At 44.5% G+C, this 24,220-nt stretch overlaps 1 protein-coding gene across 3 annotated transcripts in view; it reads right to left on the bottom strand.

Annotated features, from left to right (window-relative positions):
- Positions 1-24,220, bottom strand: part of LOC147616282 (B3 domain-containing protein Os01g0723500-like) — a 43,637-nt gene that overhangs the window by 1,297 nt on the left and 18,120 nt on the right. For 2 of the 3 annotated variants that reach the window (XM_086777343.1, XM_086777341.1), the window contains exons 3-5: positions 18,159-18,836; positions 17,901-18,071; positions 1-134 (exon numbers count right to left, since the gene is read on the bottom strand). The exon at positions 1-134 is cut by the window's left edge and continues 1,297 nt beyond it. In XM_086777343.1, the coding sequence (XP_086633469.1) occupies positions 1-134; positions 17,901-18,071; positions 18,159-18,836 (983 nt within the window). The remainder of the gene's footprint in view (positions 135-17,900; positions 18,072-18,158; positions 18,837-24,220) is intronic. The other variant, XM_086777344.1, reaches the window with a different exon arrangement.

Below are 24,220 nucleotides of genomic sequence, written 5' to 3'. Positions count from 1 at the left end.
CATCCTCCACTGAGACCAGGATTGGAACGACACCCCAGCAATTTTGCCCTCCACTCTTGCCCAGAAGGATTCATCAATGTGACTGGTTGTGTCTCGGAAGGCAAATATTCAGCTGCAAAGCAACTGGAAAAACTCTGGCAGATTACACAGAAAGGGTTACTCTCTCTCTCTCTCGCTCTCAAAAGGGTTACACCACTACAAACTGCCTCAAGGAAACAAGATAGATTGCATTGAGATTCAACAGTTGAACAAACTGAAGGGTACCAGGATTATCACCACCACAAACTGCCTCGAGGTGTGTCACATGGCACCTCACATGCGCCCATGCATTGAGGTGCCATGTGACACACTGGCTCATCATCAATGCTATACTTGTACAGATTTAGTTCCTTTTTAGGATTATTTGTCGTAAGTCGTGAAGTACCCTTAGGATTATTTGTCGTACATCGTGATCCAATTTGTGAACCCTAATCCACACATTTCAGGCACAAGCTATGTAGGTCTTTCCAATCCTTATGTAGAGTCTGTCACTTAACCCACTTGGAGAACACTCAATTCATGTAGGTCCCCTAGCACAGGCATAGATAGCAAGCATGTAGAAGCATGTAGGCCAGCCCGAGTGCCAGCCTAGGTGCCTTGCACTTGGCAGCCCAGAGGCAACCAAAAGGAGGCCAACCAAGGGCCACCTAGTGCTACTAAGGGGCCAGCATGGCCAGCAGCCAGTCAGCCAGCCCATACAAGCCTCCCGGCCAACAGCAAGAGCAACCCATCCCCACAGTGAAGCGATGGCATGAAAGGTAGTATTTATTACTATTTTCAGCAGTCGTGAACATATAAGAGCAGGCCAACAACTGTAAGAGAAACTGACCAGCATCTAGGGAAACATATATAAGCGCACTTCAGTCCCAAGCTTAAAGCATCTCATGCTCTCATAGTTTCAGCAGTAAACGGGAGCACAAGTATGTGTGCTTAAATCCTAGGGCTTGTGCATACATAATCTCTGTTGTGAGTATGTAGTATATGTCTCCTTGGCAAGAATAGCACTTCATCGGAAATCCACCATTCAGACATTGCAGGGTCTCATATGCTGGAAATTCAAGGCAAATATTTGGATAGTATGAAGGTACACTATGCGGATTTTGTGGAATTTGGGACTTCATCTCGATTTAAAACCGGGCCACTATACAATTCAAGATGGCTAGTTGTTCTACAAAATCCGGCTATGTACTAAGGGACAAAAGACATGCAGTTGTTTATGATGCCCATGATTCTCTTGTTGGGGATCATTGTGGTGTCTACCTTGGAGAAGTTGGAGCAATTATTCAATTGGCCAAAGATCCAAAGGGACACCTACCATTATGTCAGGCATGCCAGATTGGCAAAAAGTGAAGGTTCCAGACTCGAAGCAAGCCGGGTTGCTTTAGCCTTTGCCTGTGCCCAAGGGACCTTTTCATGATATCAACATGGACTTTGGGCCTAAGAAGGGACGTCTACCATTATGTCAAGCGTGCCAAATTTTCCAAAAAGTGGAGGTTCCACACTCAAAGCAAGCCAAGTTGCTTCAGCCTTTGCCTGTTCCCAAGGGACCTTTTTAGGATATCAGCATGGACTTCATAACCAAGAATACAGAGTGTTTGACTATTGTTGACTATTGTTGACCGGTTCATTAAGTTTTGCATGCTTATTCTGTACAAGCAGACGGCCACAATGGAAGCTATTGTTTGCATGTTTATCCGACTTTGGTAACCCATTTTTAGTTTACCACAGACAATTACTTCCAATTTTTGGAGAGTGTTGGGACTAAGTTCCAATTGTCTAGTGCATTTCATCCACAAATAGATGGTCAAATAGAATCAACTGGCCTTTGATGTTCTCAAACCCTATTGACATGACAAGCAATCGAAATGGAAACAGTATCTGCCTTTGGTACAAGCTATCCTTAACAACACTCATTCATCTAGTATTGGTAGGACTCTATATGAGACAACATTTGGTCACCATTTCTCGTCTATTTTTACAAGGATAGTGTCACCATCATCGGAGATCAACAAGACCACAGAAACATCCTCAAAGATCATTGGAGCGCCTAACCAAAGCACAAGAAGCCTACACCAGACAAGCCAACAAGTCTAGACGAGATGTCAACAACTACAAGGAAGGAGATTGAGTATTTCTCCAAATCATGAAGCAAGGGTTAAAGCAAGTGGACAAGCGTTGTTCCAAGATCTCTTTCCGGAGCTTTGGCTTGTTTCCTATTGTAACGAAGCTTAGTGATGTCTCCATGAAGTTCAAGTTACTAGACACTTGGCTATGCATGATGTCTTCCATGTCTCATGGTTGAAGCCTTGTGTTTGCAAGAGATTCTGAATGAGCAATAGCCTGAAGTGGTCGACGAGGCAAAGGTTATCGAGCATGAGCAGAATCTTCCTCCACAAGTGGAAGCATGGTTCCGGTCAAAGACTCAAACAATTCTACACCAAGTTCTAAGATCGAGGCACTCGGAAAGCCGTTTGGCTCCATGACGATTCTCCTCCACAAGTGGAAGCATGGTTCCGATCAAAGACTCAAACAATTCTACACCAAGTTCCGAGATCGAGGCACTCAAGAAGCTATTTTACTCCTCGAGGAATTCTTCCAGAGTACCCATAGATATTGGCGGTCTACTTGGAGACCATGCAACTACCACCAAGCTAAGGAGGAAATGTCACATGTACCCATGCACTGAGGTGCCATGTGACACACTGACCTATCATCAATGCTTTACTTGTACAACAGTACTACCTTTTTAGAATTATTTGTGGTACGTCGTGACCCCATTGTGAGCCCTAGTCCAAGGACATGTCAGGCACAAGCTACTTAGGTGTCACTTAACCCACTTGAAAAACAAGCAGTTCATGTAGTCTTAGGTGTTATAGTCTGTCAATTAACCCACTTTGGAAAACAACGAGTTCATGTAGTCTTAGGTGTTATAGTCTGTCACTTAACCCACTTGGAAAACAGTCAATTCATGTAGGTTACCCTGGCAAGGGCATAGATAACAAGCATGTAGTAGCATTGATTAACAAGGGTAGTCAAGGCTCTTGATTAGCAAGGGTACAAGGGTAGTCAAGGCTTTAAGCCAGCCTAAAGGCTAAGGGCCAACCTAGGTGCCTTGCACTTAGCAGCCCAAAGGCCACCAAAAGGAGGCCAATCAAGGGCCACCTAGTGCTACCAAGGGGCAAGCATGGCCAGTAGCTAGTCAAATAAGTTTTCTCCATAAGCAATAAAGCAAATACTCTGGCTTTTGCAAGAGGGGGCCCTTAAGTGGGTAGATTGGGGCCCAATCTGGTCTTGACTCTATAAGATTCATCAACGAAAATTTACCCTTAGAGTTAGAAGGATCAAATTGGAACATTTAAATTATAACCCAAAGTATGGTACATAGGGGATCAAAAAATAGATTCTCCTAGATGAACATTAAGATTTTATCAACGTTGTAAAGAAATAAAGAAAAGAGATTGCTAAGTGCATGTAGATCAAGGATATATAGAATTCCAACCTAAACCTTAAGAAACCTTTAGGCAAAGGTTTAAATTGAGATTGAGAGTCTCAAACGGAACAAGTGTTTGTGTCCAAAGACCTAAGAGATGATGAATTAAATTAGCTCTTGATGACGATAAAAGATAAAGAAGACTTATCATTCCGAAGTCACCATACGGGACTTAAAAGATACTGGATCAAGTTATCGAGAGGATTATAACAAACTAGAGAAATGTCGTCTGGAGATTCAATGCAATGTAGAGAATGTCTCATCGAGCTTGCGAAGATTTACTCCGTCTTAGTGCATGGTTAATGTATACCTGTTTGATCGTGTTTTCTATATTGATTGTTTTAAAAGAATCAACCTTGTAACGCGCACACATTGCAACCAACATCCATGCCCATGGCAGCCCTTATTCGACGAAAGTTATCATCATGGTACTTTCCCACGCCCATACATGGTAATGAACATTCAAGATTTCAGCCCACCATGCATTTTAGGGCTGCATACGTGCTCCATTTTCAATAGCCTTAAAGCCTTCCTATCAATGCTTGTTTTCCATAACAGTTCCATTGCTGATGACATGAATGTATCGAGTGACTTTTTGTCCCAAATCAGCAATGGCAAGAATAATTGTATGTAAGCCATTATGATGGATTGTACTATTCACAGCCTAACATGCAAAGGCCATGTAGACAAGTGCCAGTAATCAACCTTTTGTTTGACTTTTGTGAGCACCCATGCAACTGCTTCTTTGAAAGATATGTTCCAACCCAAATGATATCTCAAATGCCTGGTGATTTGACCTAGAGGTAGTATATCTCTTAGACAGAGTGTACTATGCCAATCTGCCTATTTTAGTGGTAGCAACTTCGACTATCTAAAGTTGATTTTCAGCCCCGCTGCTATCCCAAACAATTGCAAAACATCCATAATCACTCTCAAAACCCTGGAAGTATCTATCGAGAAGAAAAAAGAGTCATCAGCATAGGCCTCCACAACCATTGATGACCCGTATGGCTGTAATTGTCCATGTAATTCTCCTTCTCGAGTAAGGATATCCATATACATCTGCAGAGGATGAGTGGCAATTGCATTCAACATTACGCTTGTGGGCAGCCCTACCTAACCGATTTTCCAAAAGTCCATGGTGACAATAATCCTTTCCCAATGATACATCAGTCAGAATGCACAGTGGAAATGAAGACAACTGTTGTAGAGAGCAATACACAGATGCAAGAGAGAGAGAAGCTAGTGTAACTCTGCTATATACACCAAAGAAATCCTAGAATACAATATATAGTGTGGGGGGCAAGGGGCCATTTTATATGGCCCCAGGCTGCCGGTCGGCCTGCATAAACACAGCCAACAGCAGCCCACGACTTGCTACTACCAGTCAGCCACAGGAAAAAGGCAGTCGGCCAACATGTCTCCAGTCGGCCAGGGCAGAGTAGCTAGTCGGGTGAGAGTTCCATCAGTCAGCCAACACACAGAGGTAGCCGACAACCCTCCCACACCCAAAAAGAACTGGGAAAAAAATACATGGAAGCGAGGAAAAATGGGGACACACCAAAACTGGGCATGCACACCCACAACAAAGGCCCTGACATAGTGTGCACACAGGAGATGACTGCTAACACCCCCTCTCAGCTCCTGGATGTGGAACCAACCCCAATGAGCTGGAGTGCCGCCGGAGCATAGCCTAAGGTAGAGACTTCGTGAAGAGGTCCGCTGCATTGTTCTCCGTTGAACAATAAAGAAGCAAGATGTCACCAGCCAAGATCTTCTCACGAACAAAGTGATATTGTATCTCTATGTGCTTGGTCCGGGCATGCCAGAGGTTCCGAGTAATAGCGATACAACTCTGGTTATCGCACTGGATGACTGTGGGCTCCTTTTGTGGAAACCCAATCTCGCCAAGCAACCTCCGCAGCCACACAACCTCGCAAGCAGCACCACAAGCAGCCCGGTGCTCTGCCTCTGTAGACGAGAAGGCAATAGTCGACTGCCTCTTGCTGCTTCATGAAACCGCTCCTGAGCCGAGAGAGAAACTGTAACCTAATGTGGATCTCCTCGTGTCTGGATCTCCTCCCCAATCTGAGTCACTCCAACCTTGGAGTCGAACTCATTCCTGCGTGTCACCTCCAGCAATGTAGAAAAGTCCAAGATCCTTCGTACCCTGCAGATACCGCAAGATCCGCAATCATGCGTCCCAATGAGACTTCAACGGCGTCTGCATGAATGAGCTCAACACCCCCACAGGAAAGCTCAAGTCCAATCTGGTGTTCAGCAACCAAATCAATGAACCAACCAGTTTCCGATACAGAGAGGCATCAACTGGCTCACAAGGATCATTCACTATAAGCTTCGTGTTCAGGTCCATCGACGAAGTGATAGGCGGTTAGCTTGCAGTTCTCCATCCCAAAGGCCTCAAGCAACTCATGAACATACCGCTACTGAGAGACAAAGAACCCCCTCTGTGTCTGCCAGATCTCCAATCCCAAGAAGAAGTGGAGTAAGCCTTAATCGGTCATCTCAAACTCCTTTGACAGGGTAGCCTTCGTCACTGCAATGTGCTCCATATGACCGCCAGTGAGAATGAGGTCATCCACATAAAGGATGATCAACGTGACCATGCCACGTTCCCGAAAGAGATACAGATTGGGATCTACAACCGATTTTGAAATCCAGTCCGTAGAAAGAAGGAATCAATCTTCTGATTCCAAGCCCTGGGAGCTTGCTTAAGACCATACAAGGCCTTTTGCAACCTGTAAACCATCCCCTTTGATCCTAGAACCTCAAAGCCTGGAGGCTGCTCAACATACACCTCCTCCTGCAGATCACCATTAAGGAACGCAAATTTAACATCCATTCGATATACAGGCCACCGCTGAGAAGAAGCAAGGACAAGAACGGTCCGAATCGTGGTCATCCTCACTGTCGGTGCAAAGGTATCCTCATAGTCGATGCCAGGCCGCTGAGCATAACCCTTCGCCACAAGTCTGGCTTTGTGTTTGTCCACCGACCCATCTGACGTATACCTGGTCTTAAAGACCCACTTGACACCAATGACAGATCGTTTTGACGGCCTCGGTACCAACTCCCAAGTGTTATTCTTCTCAATGGCATCCAATTCCACCTGCATGGCTTTCCTCCAAGTATCCTGTGCAAGGGCTTCCTTGACAGAAGTGGGCTCTTTGTCCCACATGATTCGAGACATCAAAGCATAGTTTACCTGTAAAAGCTCCACTGAATGACTTTTATCACGAACTCCGTGTGATCTTCGAGATCTGTCCTCTATGGTCCATTCGGAGGGAAGCTCCACGACACCTGACTTCCGAATGGTGTCTACCAACCACCTGGGTACTCGAACAAAACGCGGAGCCTCCTGCTGCTGCTGCGGGGGCTCATCTCCAACTGCGGGCTCAACCTCCTCAACTGACTGAGGCTGTCCAACTGGAACAATAGACTGGGAATCATCATCAGAATCTTCCAGGTCTCCAAGAAGTAGCGGCTCATCAACAGTGGAAACCGGAACATGCTCATCAAAGACCACATCCCTGCTGACAACAACCTCGTTCCTTTTTGGATCATACAACCTGTATCCCTCGGAAAGAGAGTTATAACCCACAAAGATAAGCTTTTGGGACTTTGAGTCGAGCTTCCCCCTCTGCTTCTTCGGAATGTGAACATATACATCACTCCCACACACATGGAAATGGGAGACATCAAGTTTCCTGCCAAAATATGCCTCATGTTCAGTACTGAAGTCGCCGAAGAATGGTTGAGGATATGGACAGCCATAGCCACAGCCTCTCCCCAAAGTGGACGAGGAAGATCACGATGCTCCAACATCGTCCTCGCCATCTCCACCACGGTCATGTTCTTACGTTCAACTACTCCATTCTCTGACAGCGAACCTGTATTGGCCAGCTCCCGCGCTTGATGCTATGTTCCGCACAAAATCTCACGAAAGCATTGGAAGAAAATTCTCCTCCTTTGTCAGCCCGAAGAGTCTTCACCTGCAAGAAGCTAGACTCTTTCTCCACCATCACATGCCACTCCTTGAACCAAGCAAAAGCTTGGTCCTTCTGTGAAAGGAAATAAACCCATGTGAATCTAGAACAATCATCAACAAGCAACATAAAGTACAAAGAACCACCCAAGGATGTAGTCTGCATAGGGCCACACAAGTCACTGTGTACCAACTCCAAGGTTTCGAAGCCCGCCTGGAAGCCTTCTTCGGAAAAGATTCCATGTGCTTCTTACCACGAATGCAAGAACTATAGCGTCCTTGCCTACTGCCAACATCTGGCAAGCCAACCACCATCTGGTCTCGGAAAGCTCGCCGTAGCGCATCCACATTCAAGTGGACAAACCGAAAGTGCCACAAATCACCAATCTGAGAACCTGTCAAAGAGGAGAGTGTGGAGAGTTTGTATATACCATTCTTCACACCGCCTTCCCAAACTCGCGGTCCCGTAGAGCAACAGAATGCTCCTCAAACTCCACCTAGAAGCCAGTCTTACACACCTCATGCACTGATAACAAATGAAAACCAAATGCTGGGACGTAAAGAACACGAGAGGAATGCTTCCTCCCTCTTCCATTGGGAATGATCTCCATCCGGCCCTCACTGTGTATCGGTATGGTGGAATTGTCGCCAATGAAAATGCAGCCTGACTGCCGTTTCAAATCCAGAAAGAAGTCACGGGAAGGAGTCATGTGCCTGGAAGCACCACTATCAAGAATCCATTCCTGAGTATCCTTTGCGGTGAAGCCAACTGGAGGGATTGGGTGTTAGGGTTAGGGTTTACAGAAGACAATCAGGCGTGGAAATCAAGAGAGGAGTGAACACGACTTTAGTATGCTTCAATGACCAAAAAAATCAAGTACAATAGCCACATGATAGTGACCCTAAAAGATAAGTGTTCACATGTCCGGCCATAAATGTGCCGGGTGGACCAAAACACTTATAAACTGCATATAAGTGAAACTGAACTAAACTGGGAAAAAAACCTCCACTAACTGAAGTAAAAAGTGCCCCAGTAATCTACTGATGATCACTAGCACTCCTCTGGGTGCATACACAGCATAAAACCCAACAAACCCCCCTGGAGTGATATGTGATCACTGTACATCATCCACCAAAAGGAAACAAATTCAAAGCACTGCGGAATGCTTCAAATTTCGGACGTGGTAATGCCTTGGTGAAGATGTCTGCCACATTCTGATCTGTAGGACAGTAGATCAGACTGATATCTCCTGCCTGGAGTCTCTCCCGAACAAAATGATAGTGAATCTCAATGTGTTTCGTGCGAGCATGAAACACAGGATTCCTGGCCACAGCAATGGCACTCTGACTATCAGTATAGATAGGTGTAGGCTCCTCCACTGAAATATCCATATCAACCAAACACACTCAACAGTAGTAGTGTAGGCTGCTCTGTACTCTGCCTCACAAGACGAAGTGGCCACTGTGGTCTGTTTCTTGCTTAACCAAGAAATGCATGAAGAGCCAAGAAAGAAACAATTTCCACTAGTGGAATGTCTGGTATCAAAATCACCAGCCCAATCTGAATCACTGTAAGCGTGTAACTGCATGTCACCCCCCTCAGGATAAAGCAATCCAAGAGACAAGGTACCCTGCAAATAACGGAATACACACTTCACAGCTTGCCAATGTGACAACCGTGGGCTGTGCATGAATCTGCTCAACTGAGAGACTGCATACTGAATATCTGGCCTTGTATTACACAAGTAAATGAGGCACCCAACAGCCTGAGCATATGTAGTGGCATCAAAGGAAACACTGTCATCTTGTAGTGACAGTTTCATCCCAGGCTCCATAGGAGTACTAATAGGCTTGCAATCCTGAAATTTAAACTTCTCTAGAAGTTTAGCAACATATTGCAACAACCCAATGCCTCTGTTATCCTGCACAAACTGTATGCCCAAATAGTAATGTACAAGGCCCAAGTCAGACATGTCAAATGTCTATTGCAGTATCTCCTTAAAAGCTGCAATTTTGTCATCATTTGATCCCATGAGCAAGAGATCATCCACATAAAGACTGATGACCAGCAGATCTGTCTCTTCTTTCTTTACATACAGAGTGGCCTCTGATGGACTGTTCACAAATCCCTGAGTGAGTAGAAAAGCATCTATTTTTGCATACCAAGCTCGTGGAGCTTGTTTCAAACCATACAAGGCCTTTTTCAGCCTGCAAACACTCCCCTCATGACCATGTTCTGCAAATCCCATGGGCTGAAATACATAAACTTCCTCCTCGAGGTCCCCATGTAGAAATGCAGTCTTTATGTCCAACTGGTGAACAACCCAACCACGATGTGCAGCCAATGCAATGACACACCTAAGTGTCGACATACGGGATGTAGGAGCAAATGTCTCCTCATAATCAATGCCCTTTTTCTGTGCATAGCCCTTTGCAACTAGACGGGCTTTGTACCTGTCAATGGATCCATCTGCATGTCTTTTCAACTTATAGACCCATTTAGTACCAATTGCTTTCTTGCCTTTGGGCAGATCAACCAAATCCCATGTTTGATTCTTTTTAATAGAATCAAACTCATCCTGCATGGCTTTGTTCCAATGCACATTATCTCGTGCATCCACAAATGAATCAGGCTCATCATCATCCTGTAAACTGGCTGCCATAACCAGATTCAAATCCATGATGTGTGCATGCTCATTGGTCCTTGTTTCCCTACGAGTACGACCAGCAAGAGGACCCTCTAAATGGCTGTCCTGTAATGTCCTCAAATACCATCTAGGTATATGTCTGACCTGTGGTGCCTGCTGGCCCATATTTGGTTCAGCTTCTGGCTCATTTGGCTGCTGAATTTCTGCACCATTTACATCATTTGCTGGCTGTCCTGTACCCTCATGAGTTGGATCACCAACTGTGGAATGAAACTCCATGGGTAGTAGACCTTCAAACACATCATTTTCAGCCTGATTTGCCTCATAACCAGCCATGGATATTTCTGATTTTTCATCAAAAATCACATCCCGACTGATGAATATCTTCCTGGATAGTGGGTCATATAACCTGTAGCCCTTGCTCTCACGGCTATACCCAACAAAAATGCATTTTGTGGCTTTATCATCCAGCTTCCTCCTCAACTCTTTGGGTATGTGTGCATATGCAAGACACCCAAAGATACGAAAATGCGATACAGAAGGCTTGCGGCCATGCCAAGCCTCAAAAGGAGTAATAGAAACCAATGCCTTTGTGGGACATCGATTCAAAATATGACAAGCACACATTACTGCTTCCACCCAAAAGATATGTGGTAGTCTTTTTGCCTTTAGCATACATCTGGCCATCTCCATGAGTGACCGATTCTTCCTTTCTGCAACCCCATTTTGCTGTGGAGTGTAAGGAGTAGTATACTGATGTTTTATACCTCTACTCCCAAGAAAGGAATTCAGCATATGTGACATATATTCCCCCCCTCGGTCAGAACGGAGAGTCTTCACCTTGCATCTTGACTCTGTCTCAGCAAGTGCTACAAAGGCCAAAAATGCATCATATACCTGTGATTTCTGTGTCAAAGGATAGACCCAGCATATACGAGAGAAGTCATCAATAAATGTTGCAAAATAAAAGCAACCACCTAATGACTTCGTCTGCATGGGACCACAAAGATCACTGTGTATAAGTTGCAACTTTGCAGTTGCTCTTAGAGCCTAATCACGTGGGAAGGAAAACCTGTGCATTTTTCCCAAAATACATCCTTCACAAATGTGATCTGGAGGCTTCTCCATGAGAGGTAGATCTGTAAACATATTATGTCGCTGCATAAGCATAAGACTACCAAAATTTACATGCCCCATGCGAGCATGCCATAACTCCGCATCAACCATAGCTGGAGTGAGAGTGAATGCATGATAAGCAGACTGATCCACTGGCTGAAATGCATCCAACTGATAAAGTCCATGACATAATGTACCAGTAAGCATCAAGGTCAAGGCATTAGCTTTGTCTCTGACCATGCATTTATCATCATCAAAGTGGACTTGCATACCACAATGTGCTAAAGAAGAGATGGACAACAAATTCTTCTTTATCCCTGGTACATATAAGGCATCTGTAAGGCGGAGAATGGAGCCATCAATGGCTGTGAGCTGAATCTCCCCAATGCCACGAACTGGATATGAAGCATTGTTGGCACTGAACAGTTTTGCCAACAGGGGCAGGGCCAACATGACTAAACAAATCCCTGCGAGATGTGATATGCTTTGAGGCACCACTATCAAAATACCAAGTACATGCATACTCTGTCAAACTGAGTGCCTGTGAAGACCATGAGGCATCATAGCTGCATGTATAAAAACAGTAATCCCTGTCCTCAACAAAAGAAGCAGTCTCTGGAGGAGCTTTAGAAGCATCATTAACAGACATCCCAGCTTCCTTTGCCTTCTCTTTGGCAATCCTCTTTCTACATTCCGTGATGTAGTGACCTGGCTTCTTACAGTAATGACATTTGCCCTTCTTCTTGGGCTGTCCATCACCTTTCTTGGTATCCTGTGAAGAACCACCATCACCTGAGTTTTGATTTGCACTCTTTGGCTGAGTTTTTCCTTTCCCCTTTTGACCTGTAGTAAATGCTTGTTCAGCATTTGTGTTCATATTCATATTCTTCCTCATTTGCTCCTCTTGTAGTAAGAGAGCAACAAGTTCCTGATACTTGAGGGGTTCAACAGCATTCCTCATGCTGAGGTTCAAAGAGGTATGAAAAGCCAAGTAAGATCTTGGCAAAGAGTGCAAGATGGTGGACACAAGCTGTGTCTCAGGAATAATCTCATCCACATTGATGAGTTGCTCTCTCAAATCCTGCAACTTGTTTAAGTGGCTAGACATATCATCTCCTTCATTCATTTTCTGATTTTCCAGCTCTCTTTTCAAAAATGAGATCCTAGCCTCATTACGAGCAGCATACATCTGCTCCAAAGTCACCCATGCATTCTGTGAAGAGCCAGCTGAACGAATATGAGGTATAATGGACCTCTGTACTGACAATGCAATGAGTGACAAAGCTTGTGCATCCCTGGCATCCCATGTCTTTTGAGCATTTGTTCTCTGAACAGGCAATGGCTGTCCTCGAGCCTGTACCTGTTGTCCTCGTCCACGAGCACCCCCTTGGGGAGGAGTCTCTGGAGCCAATGGACCTGGACGTGGTTCATCACCACTAACAAAATCCCAAAGACCTTTTGCCACAAGCACATTTTTCAGCATAAAACTCCACAAGGAGTAGTTCGTGCCATCCAATTTGTCTTCCTTAGACAAATATGTGAATACATCACTTTGCTGTTGATTTGCCATTATGCTTTACGCACAATGTTGTACCTGTTTACCAAAAAACCCAATAGCAGAAACCCTGATAATAACTGTACTCCACTGAATACAGTTCACCCAAATCTGCCTGCACTCTCAATCCTCTGAATGTGCAGCTCAATGCACCAATGACTGAGTAGAGCAGCAAATGGCGTACACAATGCCAAAATGCCCCAAAAATGCCCAAATTTGCTGCACCCAAACTATGCAAAAAACCTGTATATTCCCTTGCTAGAAAATCTGCCTGTTGTGCCTGTATATTTTCACAGAGAAAATAAAATTGCCCAATATTCAAAATGTGTAATGCTTACCACTTCTGTGCTGAGCAGTAGGCTAAACTGCAGTCGAATGTTGATGTAGCAGAATCTGGTCGGCTGTACTGTGCAGGTACCTTGACTGTACTATTGCAGTCGTGTGCTATACTGTGCACTGTACGGAGTAGGGCGACCAGTTACACGTCAGCTGCAGGTTCAGATGTGCGTATCAGGTACAGGCGCTGACTGTACGGAAGCAAGTCGACTGAGTACTCAAGGCGACCAGCGTTGACAAGAGCTGGTACTAATGCTGACAGCAGCGAACAGGCACAACAGGCTGCAAGTGTCGACTTGCTGGCGGATACCAGCAGGCGGCGATTTGCTGGCGGCGCTTACTGTACGGGGCTGGTACAGTAACTGTAGGCGACGTGCAGTACCCGACTGAAGGCGACCAGGTACAGAAGTTGTAGGCGACGTGCAGTACTGAATGTACGGGCAGCTAGCGCACACGTACAGCTGAGGCGGCGCAGGCTAGTGTACGGGCAGCAGATGCTGAAGCCGGCGCTTGACTGGATGTACGTATGCTGTACGGGCAGCAGCAACAAGTGTACGGGCAGGGCAATGTAGAGCTTCAATGCTCTGATACCAATTGAAGGGATTGGGTGTTCGGGTTAGGGTTTACAGAAGACAATCAGGCGTGGAAATCAAGAGAGGAGTGAACACGACTTCAGTATGCTTCAATGATCAAAAAAATCAAGTACAATAGCCACATGATAGTGACCCTAAAAGATAAGTGTTCACATGTCCGGCCATAAATGTGCCGGGTGGACCAAAACACTTATAAACTGCATGTAAGTGAAACTGAACTAAACTGGGGAAAAAACCTCCACTAACTGAAGTAAAAAGTGCCCCAGTAATCTACTGATGATCACTAGCACTCCTCTGGGTGCATACACAGCATAAAACCCAACACCAACTACCTCCTCGCTCGAAGAAGATGAAGCATCAGTGTCCAACATCTCCAAGTGCACAAAGGCTAGAGTCTTTGCAGCTGAAGCTGAAGAATCAGCACTCTTCCCAGTCCACTTAGGACACTTCCTCCAATAGTGCCCTTTCTCACCACAATCATTACAAGTCTTCTCGGCCTTCAATTTCTCTCGGTTTGAGTCGGGCTTCTTCTCAGAAGACTTCTCTGATGAAGCCTTCCCTTTGCTCTTGTTGCTGTTATTACGACCTTTCGACCGTTGGTCAGTTAAGGCCTCGGAACCTCCGCCCTATGGAGGGTTCGTGAATCACTCTTCCTGGTCCAAGACCATGGACACAAGCTCCTCCCATGTGATGGTGCTGAGCCTGCCACTTGGTGATCAACGAAGAGTAAAAGACTGAGTACTGAGAGGGCAAATGTGACAGCAACGTTATAGCCATATCTTCTGATGATATCTCTTTCCTTGCCTGGAGAACTTCCTGCTGAAGAGCTTGCAGCTTGTTGATGTGCTCCCGCATCGTCGACGACTTTGCAGGATTCATCACCCGCATCTGAACTTCCAAGGAGATTCTCTTCATGGGTGATACCCAGTTGTAGAGAGAAGCAAACGTTGCCAAATACCTGTAGCGAGTGTCATATGCTTTTTATATGATTGATCACCAGTGGTGTCCAATTGAGGAAGATGAAAGAACGGACTCTGGCATTGACACGATCCCAAAACTGTGCCTGTGCCTCCCGTTCCTTCCAAATAGAGGGTAACTCCCCCTCCTCTAACTCCAACCGTGGAACCCCAACAACAATGAAATCAGCCAAGTCATAAGACTCCAAAACAGATTCCATCATTACCTTCCATATGCAGTAGTTGTTCCCGTCCAACTGGCGGTCCACCGGGAACATGGGGAGTGTCAGGATCTTCACAAGCAAATCTGCCATCTCAAGGGTTCACAAGGTCTTGTGAAGGAGGGAGGGTGCGTGGGAAAAAAGAAGAAGAAGAGGCTGCAAATAGAATGCGAGGTGGCTGTCCAACGATGACGGCCGCCTTCTACCCGATCACAAGAGATGACTGCTAACAACATCTAGCTGTGCTTCTTGCATACAACTAGTAGATGACTTGTGTCATTTTTAGACCAAACCCCAGATGTTTCAACTTTCATGGTGGTAGCAATAAAGTCCCCATGCTTTGGCAATGTCTACCTATAGTAGCAACACCTCCTAACCACTATATTTGGCATACTCCATTCCCACATAAGCATTACATATGTTGTCTCTTATTTGTTGTCTAGGAATGAACCCATATTGGGCAACATTCAATCCTTTGTTAAGCACATTGGCTATTGTATTGGAGATCATCTTTGTGACCAATTTGTATAGCACTGGCATTAAAGTGATAAGGTCTCAATTTATACATACATTCTTTTCCAGAGCCAAATTTACTAGGCCGTCTTGCCAGGAAGAAGGCGTGATATCACTCATTGCCAATAGAATGTCTTCCAATTCTTCTCGAAAATGTTACCTTGAGACAACACACACACACACACGAAACAAGGGTCATTTTGGTGTCTTTTTCGATCTCAACAAAGAGGGTCGCCCGGCAAAGGGGAAATGATTAGCCATAATGCTAATTTGAACGAAAAGGGCCAACTTGAACACCAAGAAAAAACTTTCCGACGCTGAGGCTAAACGGGAAAGGGAGGGGGAAGGCCCAAAACAAAGGCTTGGCCGCAAGAGGCCAAGGTAGGGCAACAAGAAGGAAGAAGTGGCATGCAAGGGGGGAGAAGGCGCAGTAGAGGAGGTGGGGAGAGGGGTGTTGAAATAATATACCAAAATACCATGTGACATTAGGGATATGGGCATATGGTTCATTAGGTCTATAGCCAACTTGGTGTGAACACTCTACGTGTGAACTACCTCTTAGTTAGAGTCAAAAGATAGGGCTTGGTGCCTATAAAAGGGTATTGTTACTTGGTGCCCACTTTACTCTCTCTTGTGTCTCAAGCTTCCTCTTCCCTCTCTTCTTCACACTCCACAATCATGGAGATATTTCATCCTATGATTGATCACTTGTGATTTGCCAACATGGTATCAGAGCCACCACCACCACCATGAAGCCATCCTCCTGCCTAGCTAGCCTGCTCATGCGTTAATCTACTCATCGCCACCTCCAATTGGCCACCATCGTTATTGCAACCTGAGATGAATCCATAGTCTTGTGTTTTCTTTTTCTATGCTGTTTGCGTTTCAAGAACTTAAAAAGCAGTGGAAAAACTCGAACTAGCTAAAAGCAATGTCCTCCAACTGTAAGCATATGCTTGTAGAGGTGTCTTCTATATTGTCCATAGAGCCCAATATCTAGTCCATAGAGTTAGGCACACCAGTCCCAAATATCCACAGTTGCTTTCCATATCGCTTGCCTCGAAAAGGGTCCTGTGATATCATCGGCCAATCTCGCAGAAACTCCCTTGTCTCCAAACAATGCCATAACAAATGTGATACAGTTTCAAAACGAGCTCCACATATACAAAGCAGGTGGCTACAGTTATCCCTCTTTTAGTTAGCATCTCCGCAACAAGGAGGACACCTACTAAACAGCGCCAAAGAAACAATCTTTGCTTTCAAGGCAACTTACTTTTCCATACCCCAGAGGTGTTTTTTCCACCATCTTTCACTCTTTTGCATACAACCAATAGATTGCATGCTACATTTTTGTCCCGAATTCCAATGCAACCATTACATCAACTATGTGATCCCATTGCACTGTATCAAATGCCCTTGCCACATCCACCTTCATGATTAGCACATCTTGTTTTGTATATTTGGCATATTCCATAGCGATATAGACATTAGCAATATTATCCATTATTTGCCTTATTGGCATAAACCATATTAAACCATATTATTGAGGATGCAATCCATCATACAAAACAAATTTCAAGCAGTTGGCTATCATTTTGGTGGTTAACTTATATATCACATGCATTAAAGTGATTGGGCGCCATTCATTTAGCGTTTCACACAATTCCTTTTTAGGAGCCAATGTAACCAACCCTGCTTTCCATGATGTTGGCATTTCAGTGCTCACCCATGCAACATTAATCTTATACAGAATTGGGTTCTGTTCTTTGGATATAATTTTATGTATAAATATATTGTGTGATTATTCAAGGAGATATACAATGAAGTGCATTAAAGTGAGTCTAGCAGACTGTTGCTGTAGCTGGCTATTGTTGAAGTCGAAATCCCTAGAGAGGCATGGGAGACTTATTTTGACTTACAAGGTTAATAGAAAATTTCTTCACCTTCTTGAGAGAAGTGGAAAATTTTATGGTGAAGAGGTTATTGCTGAAGGGGTTCACACACACACACATAGATATTCAAAGTCTTGAAGGCCTTGGCCTTTGAAAGGGATCCTTCTGTCTGACTATGCTTCAGAACAGCACGCACCATCGTCCTACACCTGTAACTCCAGAGATTTCAAGTAACACTCTGCTTAAAGCCTTTGATTTTAATAGGGTGTAGTTTATCATGTAGGACTCGTGTCTTCGCCACTACTTCCTCTCTGCCAATAATTACATCTTTTGGTAGCATGTTATCTTTTTTTTTTGGTAGCTGCATGCCATCTAGATCTTATGAAATACAAAAATTCAAGAAATAGCATTTAAAATATTATGTGGTCAACCAATTTGTTGAGGATAATTCAAAATGGTATAATATGCATCAAGGGCCAACATTTGTCTTGTAAAACACCAGTCAGCATTTTTTTTTAAAGACAGAAGAACCTACCAGCCAGAAGCCTTTGTAAACATTCGACTTTGTCATGACCTTCTTGAATGCTGGTTGATCGGTTTTGATAGCTTCAGCAGCATTCAATGCCTTCTCTTTTTCAGCTTGTGAGACGGGGCGCCTCTGTGAGATGACGATATAGGACTTTGTAACCTTCTCTTCCGACACCTTCTGCACTTGCAAATCAGTAAGCTGGACAGAATCACCATGCTTTGCCTTCATCATGGGCAATGTAAACCTTTTAGCAATGTGACATACCTTTAGTACTCGTGAGTCTTCAGCAATCTGCTGAAATGGTAAGCTATGTGCCATGCTCTCATGATGCTGACTTGTAGCATCTGCCGAGGCTTTGTCCTGTGGAAAACGCTCGCGTGCAAGCCCTTTCTTCTCTTTATCTAAAACAATGAACCCATAAGCGCCCTTATCAAAGCTGTTGGATTTTACTGTTGCATTTTTCTTGTTGCATAACTTTGAGGCCAGTTTCCTCAGAGTACAGTTCTCCACTAGTGCTGCCATGTTCTCTTTCTTGCATATATTGGAAACAAGCTTCCCTGTCTTTGATTTCTTATTCGAGTCTTTGGAGCGGTCAGCTATAGTCTGTTCTCTGTCCTTCCTTTTGCCATGATAGGTTTTGATTTCACTATGGTCACAAAACATTTTCTCTAGACCAAATTTCCCAAAGGTCTGGACGACAAAGTGACCTTTGGAAATCATTTTGAAGACAATCACATCACCTGCTGCAAGTGAGTGATCAATGGCAAACTTTCGCCACCCTGTTTTGAATCCCAAACTTGCAATCTTCGGACCACGAATGCTTACTGGCCATAGTTTCCCGCTTGGTCCCTCGAGAAACACTTCTTTGTTTGGCGATTTCATGCCAGCAGCTTTTGGAGTATACTCTTGCAGGTACCGTTTGACAAACAGGCTTGGTATTTGCTGTAACAAGGAGCACCAAAAGTTGTTCAATACAGAAGATATAAGCACATGGTTCCCCTCCCCCCATCCTGCCCCCCAAGAAAAACAAAACCGTTCGAATAATATAAGAGAAGCATTTACTACAGGCAAAAGAGGGTAGTAGTTGGAACCGCAATAAGTTATTAGGAAGCATGGTGCAAGTTGTAGATTTAGACTATGACAGTCTCTCCCAAGCAGTCAAGCTGATATAGACACACAACCCCTTATCTGGAATGACTCCATATATGATCAGATGGGGCAAACTTGTATACACCCACAAACCATAAAGAGAGGATGGAGAATGTGTTAGCAGTCATCTCCTATCTGTACCATATTACACTGTAGGGAGTGAGGGCCAGTGATGTGGGTGTGCCCGCCCGTGTGAGGTTTTCTCCATTTTTCCCCATCGTCCATTTTCCCAGTTTTCTCTATTTGTGGGGGTGCTGATTTTTCCCTGTTGGCCTGTAGGTTTGGCTGCTCAGGTGGGGCCCATTATTTTCTGTTGGCCGACATGTTATTCACTGGCCGACTGGCTGCCCCAGCCCATATCTATTGTGGGCCTTGCCCCCCCACTCATTTGTACCGCATATACTAGTAGAGTTCGACACCGTCTCTCCTCTCTTGCTATTCTGCAGTTTTCTGTTCTCTTATTTCTGTATCTTTTCCGCTGCACATTCCAACATGGTATCAGAGCCCCAGATGGCTTGAATCTTTGGAGAGAGTGAGAGCTATAGGGGTGGTTGTTTTCTGGTGCTGATTGGAGAATATTTGGGCTGTACGGGACATGGAGAAGCGGGTAGAAGGCGGGCGTCATTGTTGGACAGCCACCTTGCGAGGAAACGCAGCCTCTTCAAAAAAAAATCCCACCTACCTCCCTTCACAAGACCACGTGAACCCTCGAGATGGGTGATTTCCTCGAGATGGCGGAGAAACATGTGAAGATCCCCACCCTCCCGATGTTCCCGGTGAACCGACAGTTGGATGGGAACAACTATGGCATCTAGAAGGTAATGATGGAGTTTGTCTTGGAGTCTTATGATTTGGCTTGATTTCATCATGGTTGGAGTTCCAAGGCCAGAGTTGTTGGAGGAGGAACTTTGACTATCAAACTAAGAAAGAGCGGGAGGCCCAGGCACAGTTGTGGGATCGTGTCAATGCCCGTGTGCGTTCAATCATATCAAACACATGACATGGTAGCACTTGGCCTCTTTGTACAATCGGATATCACCCATGAAGAGAATTTCCTTGGAAGTGTAGATGCGAGTAATGAATCCTGCAAAGACTTCGACGATTCGAGAACACATCAACAAACTCCAAGCTCTTCCGCAACACGTTCTACATGCTGAGAAGGAGAGATCATCAGAGGACATGGTCATCACCCTGTTGTCTCATCTATCCCCTCAGTACTCAGCTTTCTATTCTTCTTTGATCACCAGTGGGAGGCTGAATATAAACATATTACAAGGGGGGTCGGCCCTTTCCGGCCCTATTGTAGTGTCATTTAAATTTCAACATTGCTACCTCATTTTGTTTTGTGCCATTTAATCTTGTTTATTAGTATTTATAGTTTAAGTGTGTAACAAGATTGTGCTCAACCCTATTTGGGGCAATTACACACCAAGGTCTTCGAACTTTCTGAGATGGCGGGTGCTTCATTTCTGGCCAAAAGGGCCATATGAGAGCTAACTGTCCGCGCCCAAGGCACCTCACGTGACAAAAGTAAAAGCTAACCCTAGAATCTCTTCTGTTGATACTACAGTTCTAGATCATAGTACCTGCATGGTGTGTAACTTCAACATGTCGGTCTTCGGTCCCACTGAACTTATACAGATGTGAAGATCGGTACTGGAAAGATTGTGCACAACAACATCGTTAATGCCAAACTTGTAGTTGAGAGTGGAGACACAACCAAGTAATCATGTTTACCGTGTGAACTTGGCTGTGGAGCACGGACAGATTTGGGACTAGCGGGTTTCTCAGCTGCCAATCTCCATCCAAGATTATACATGGGCCCTAGGATTTTTTTATCATGGATCTAGATAGAATTGATGTTATTCTAGGAAAGGAATGGTTTTATAGCCATGTTGTTCATGTCGATTGGAAGGGTCATACTTTGTCCTTTGTTATGGAGGGTTTTCCTATTTGTCTTAATGGTGATTTTTTGTAGTCCCACCCCTCTTCTTTTATAAATTCAGCAAAACTTCATAATATAATTGAAAATTCAGATAATGAGGTGTATCAATGTGTTGTTCTTGATCCCCTTCTATCTAATGTTAATTGTAGTTTAAATACAATTAAGCTGGATGCTTGGGAGACAAACTCTAGAGGACATTAAGGTGGATTTTGCCGATATCTTCCCTATTGAATTTGCCTTATTGTTTGCTGCCCAGTAGGTCAATGGATCATAAGATTGATTTGCTTCCAAGGTCTTAGCCTACGAGTATAGCACCTTAGAGGATGAGATTGCCTAACACTTGTCGGAATATCTCCGGATGAGATGGATACTTAGGAGTAAATCTCCCTAGGGAGCTCCAATGCTTAGCACAAGGAGGACGGTAGTGTCAAAGTCATGCAGCCAACAGCACACACTAAGCAACGTCGATGGTTGGGCTCCCATCTCCCAGCCGTTGCTCCCCCCAGAAAACCCGGCCAAAGGAGATATTCTATGACAAGGTGCCACCACACCCTATATATGGCTCTTCGACCTTCCATGCTCTTGCATATGGGATAATCCATCACAACTTCCAATCATGCGATAGCCCGAGAGTAGCTACACGAATTGCTACCTCCAACACCCTCCCTCAATTTGAGCACCTCGATCAACAGAGGCTAGGACCGCCGAGGACCACAGAGGCCCAGCTTTGATACCATGTCACAGTCACGCAACAGCAACATGCACACCACCCTAGGGCACTGAGCAACGTTGGTGGTTGGGCTCCCATCTCCCAAGCCGTTGCTCCCCCCTAAAACCTGACCAGAGGAGATATCTATGACAAGGTACCACCACATCCTATATATGGCTCTTCAACTTCACATGCTCTCGCACATGGGATAATCCACTACAACTTCCAGTAATGCGACAACCCGAGAGTAGCTGCATGAATTGCTACCTCCAACAGGGCCTTGGCGGATGTGTGAATTATAAAAAGTTGAATAAAGTTATGATAAAGAATAGATATCCTCTTCCCATAGCATATGATTTGATAGATAGGATGTAGGGTGCTACTTATTTTACAAAGATACTCACTATCACCAAATACATATTTCTGAGGAGGATGTTTATAAGATAGGTAGACGTCTATACATGTTATGGCCATTACAACTTTCTTGTATTAACTTCTTGGCTCACGAATGCTCGTGCTACTTTTCAATAGATGATGAATGATCTCTTTCGAGGATTCTTTGGGAAAATTCATTGTGGTATTCTTAGATGATATGCATGTTGAGAATCTTAGGTAGTCTTGGAGATTCTGACATGGAAGCGATCATATGCTAAACTCTCTAAGTGTGAGTTCTTTTGTAACAAGCTCACATACTTAGGTCATCAAATAGTCCTATTACCTCTAGAATGAGAGGCTTGACAAGGCTTTCCAAACTCTCAAGTTTAAGTTGAAGGAAGCACCTATTTAGCCTTACCCGATCCTGGCCAACCATTTATGGTTGAGACTAACGCTAGCGTAGGGGCTACATTATTCCAGGGAGACGCAGCCTATGTGATGCATTTTCCTTGGGGCTCCCAAGCAACCCTCCAAAGCCCCAAGGGGGACTGGATAGAACTCCCGAGGGGGGGGGGGTTGCACATCACAGCCTATGGCATTTGAAAGCAAGAAGCTTGATGATAGCCAAGTCAGGTAGTATACTTAGGAGAAAGAATTGTATGCGGTTTATACACACATTAATTTGGAAACATTATTTATATGGATCCAAAATTGTTGTCTTGAATGACCATGAGTCGATCAAGTACATTTGTGATAGACCTGAGTTGAGACGGAGGAAGGCACTTATTGTAGCATGCAATAGGTTGATCGTCGTAACGTGCAACAAAGCTTTCTTTATACCCATGAGTCTATGCAATTCCACTTTGAGAGAGAAGAGAAGAGAGAGAAAGCAGATAGTAGTCGACACAGTATTGGGTCCCAATTTACCCACTGAAGGGCACCCACCCCCCCCCCTGGCAAGCAGGAGTATTTGCTTATATTTCTTTGGAGAACTTACAATGAATATGAATGATGACTGAGGACAACCAATCGCAAGGACGATATACACCAAACACTGGCTAATCTAGATGCTATCTAAGCTCCGTTAAATTGCTCTTCAATGACCACTATGCAATCCCAAAACTGAGGGATGCACATATGCTGGCTGAATGCTGAAAGACTTGGGAATGCTTGCTAAAAGTATGCACAAGGGAGCCAAAGGCTTCAGGCACACTTTGCTTGCTAGGAACTATTGTAGAACTGATTTGGTAATGAATGATGAATGCTGAATTATAAGCGCTACTTATATATGATGGATAGCTGCTGGTCGGTCCAGGGAAGGGTTGTCGGCTTGTTTTAATTGGACTAAAAATTCTAATTTTGCAACATTAAATGTTGCGCTAGTAATCAGGTTGCTGAATTCGGTCCTAGCCGACTACCACCTTCTGGCCAACTTACTGTGGAATATGCTGATGCTGGCCAACTGCCTATGGTGATGATAGCCAAGTCAGGTGGCATACTTAGGAGAAAGAATTGTATGCGGTTTATACACACATTAATTTGAAAACATTATTTATATGGATCCAAATTTGTTGTCTTTGACTGACCATGAGTCGATCAAGTACATTAGTGATAGACCTAAGTTGAGACGGGGGAAGGCACTTATTGTAGCATGCAATAGGTTGATCGTCGTATCGTGCAACAAAGCCTTCCTTATACCCATGAGTCTGTGCAATTCCACTTTGAGAGAGAAGAGAAGAGAGAGAAAGGCTAAAGCAGATAGTAGTCGACACAATATTGGGTCCAAATTTACCCACTGAAAGCCCCCCCCCCCCCGCCCCCCCCCAGGAGTATTTGCTTATATTTCTTTGGAGGACTTACAATGAATATGAATGATGACTGAGGACTACCAATCGCAAGGACGATATAGACCAAACACAAGCTGATCTAGATGCTATCCAAGCTCCGTTGAATCGCTCTTCAATGACCACTATGCAATCCCAAAACTGAGGGATGCACGTATGCTGGCTGAATGCTGAAAGACTTGGGAATGCTTGCTGAAAGTATGCACAAGGGAGCCAAAGGCTTCAGGCACACTTTACTTGCTAGGAACTGTTGTAGAACTGATTTGGTAATGAATGATGAATGCTGAATTATAAGCGCTGCTTA

The sequence above is a fragment of the Cibotium barometz genome, chromosome 38 (assembly GCF_041138505.1).
Source record: "Cibotium barometz isolate CiBa-2024 chromosome 38, ASM4113850v1, whole genome shotgun sequence".
In the NCBI taxonomy this organism is placed as follows: domain Eukaryota; kingdom Viridiplantae; phylum Streptophyta; class Polypodiopsida; order Cyatheales; family Cibotiaceae; genus Cibotium; species Cibotium barometz.
This window is presented reverse-complemented; position numbering and strand designations above follow the sequence as displayed.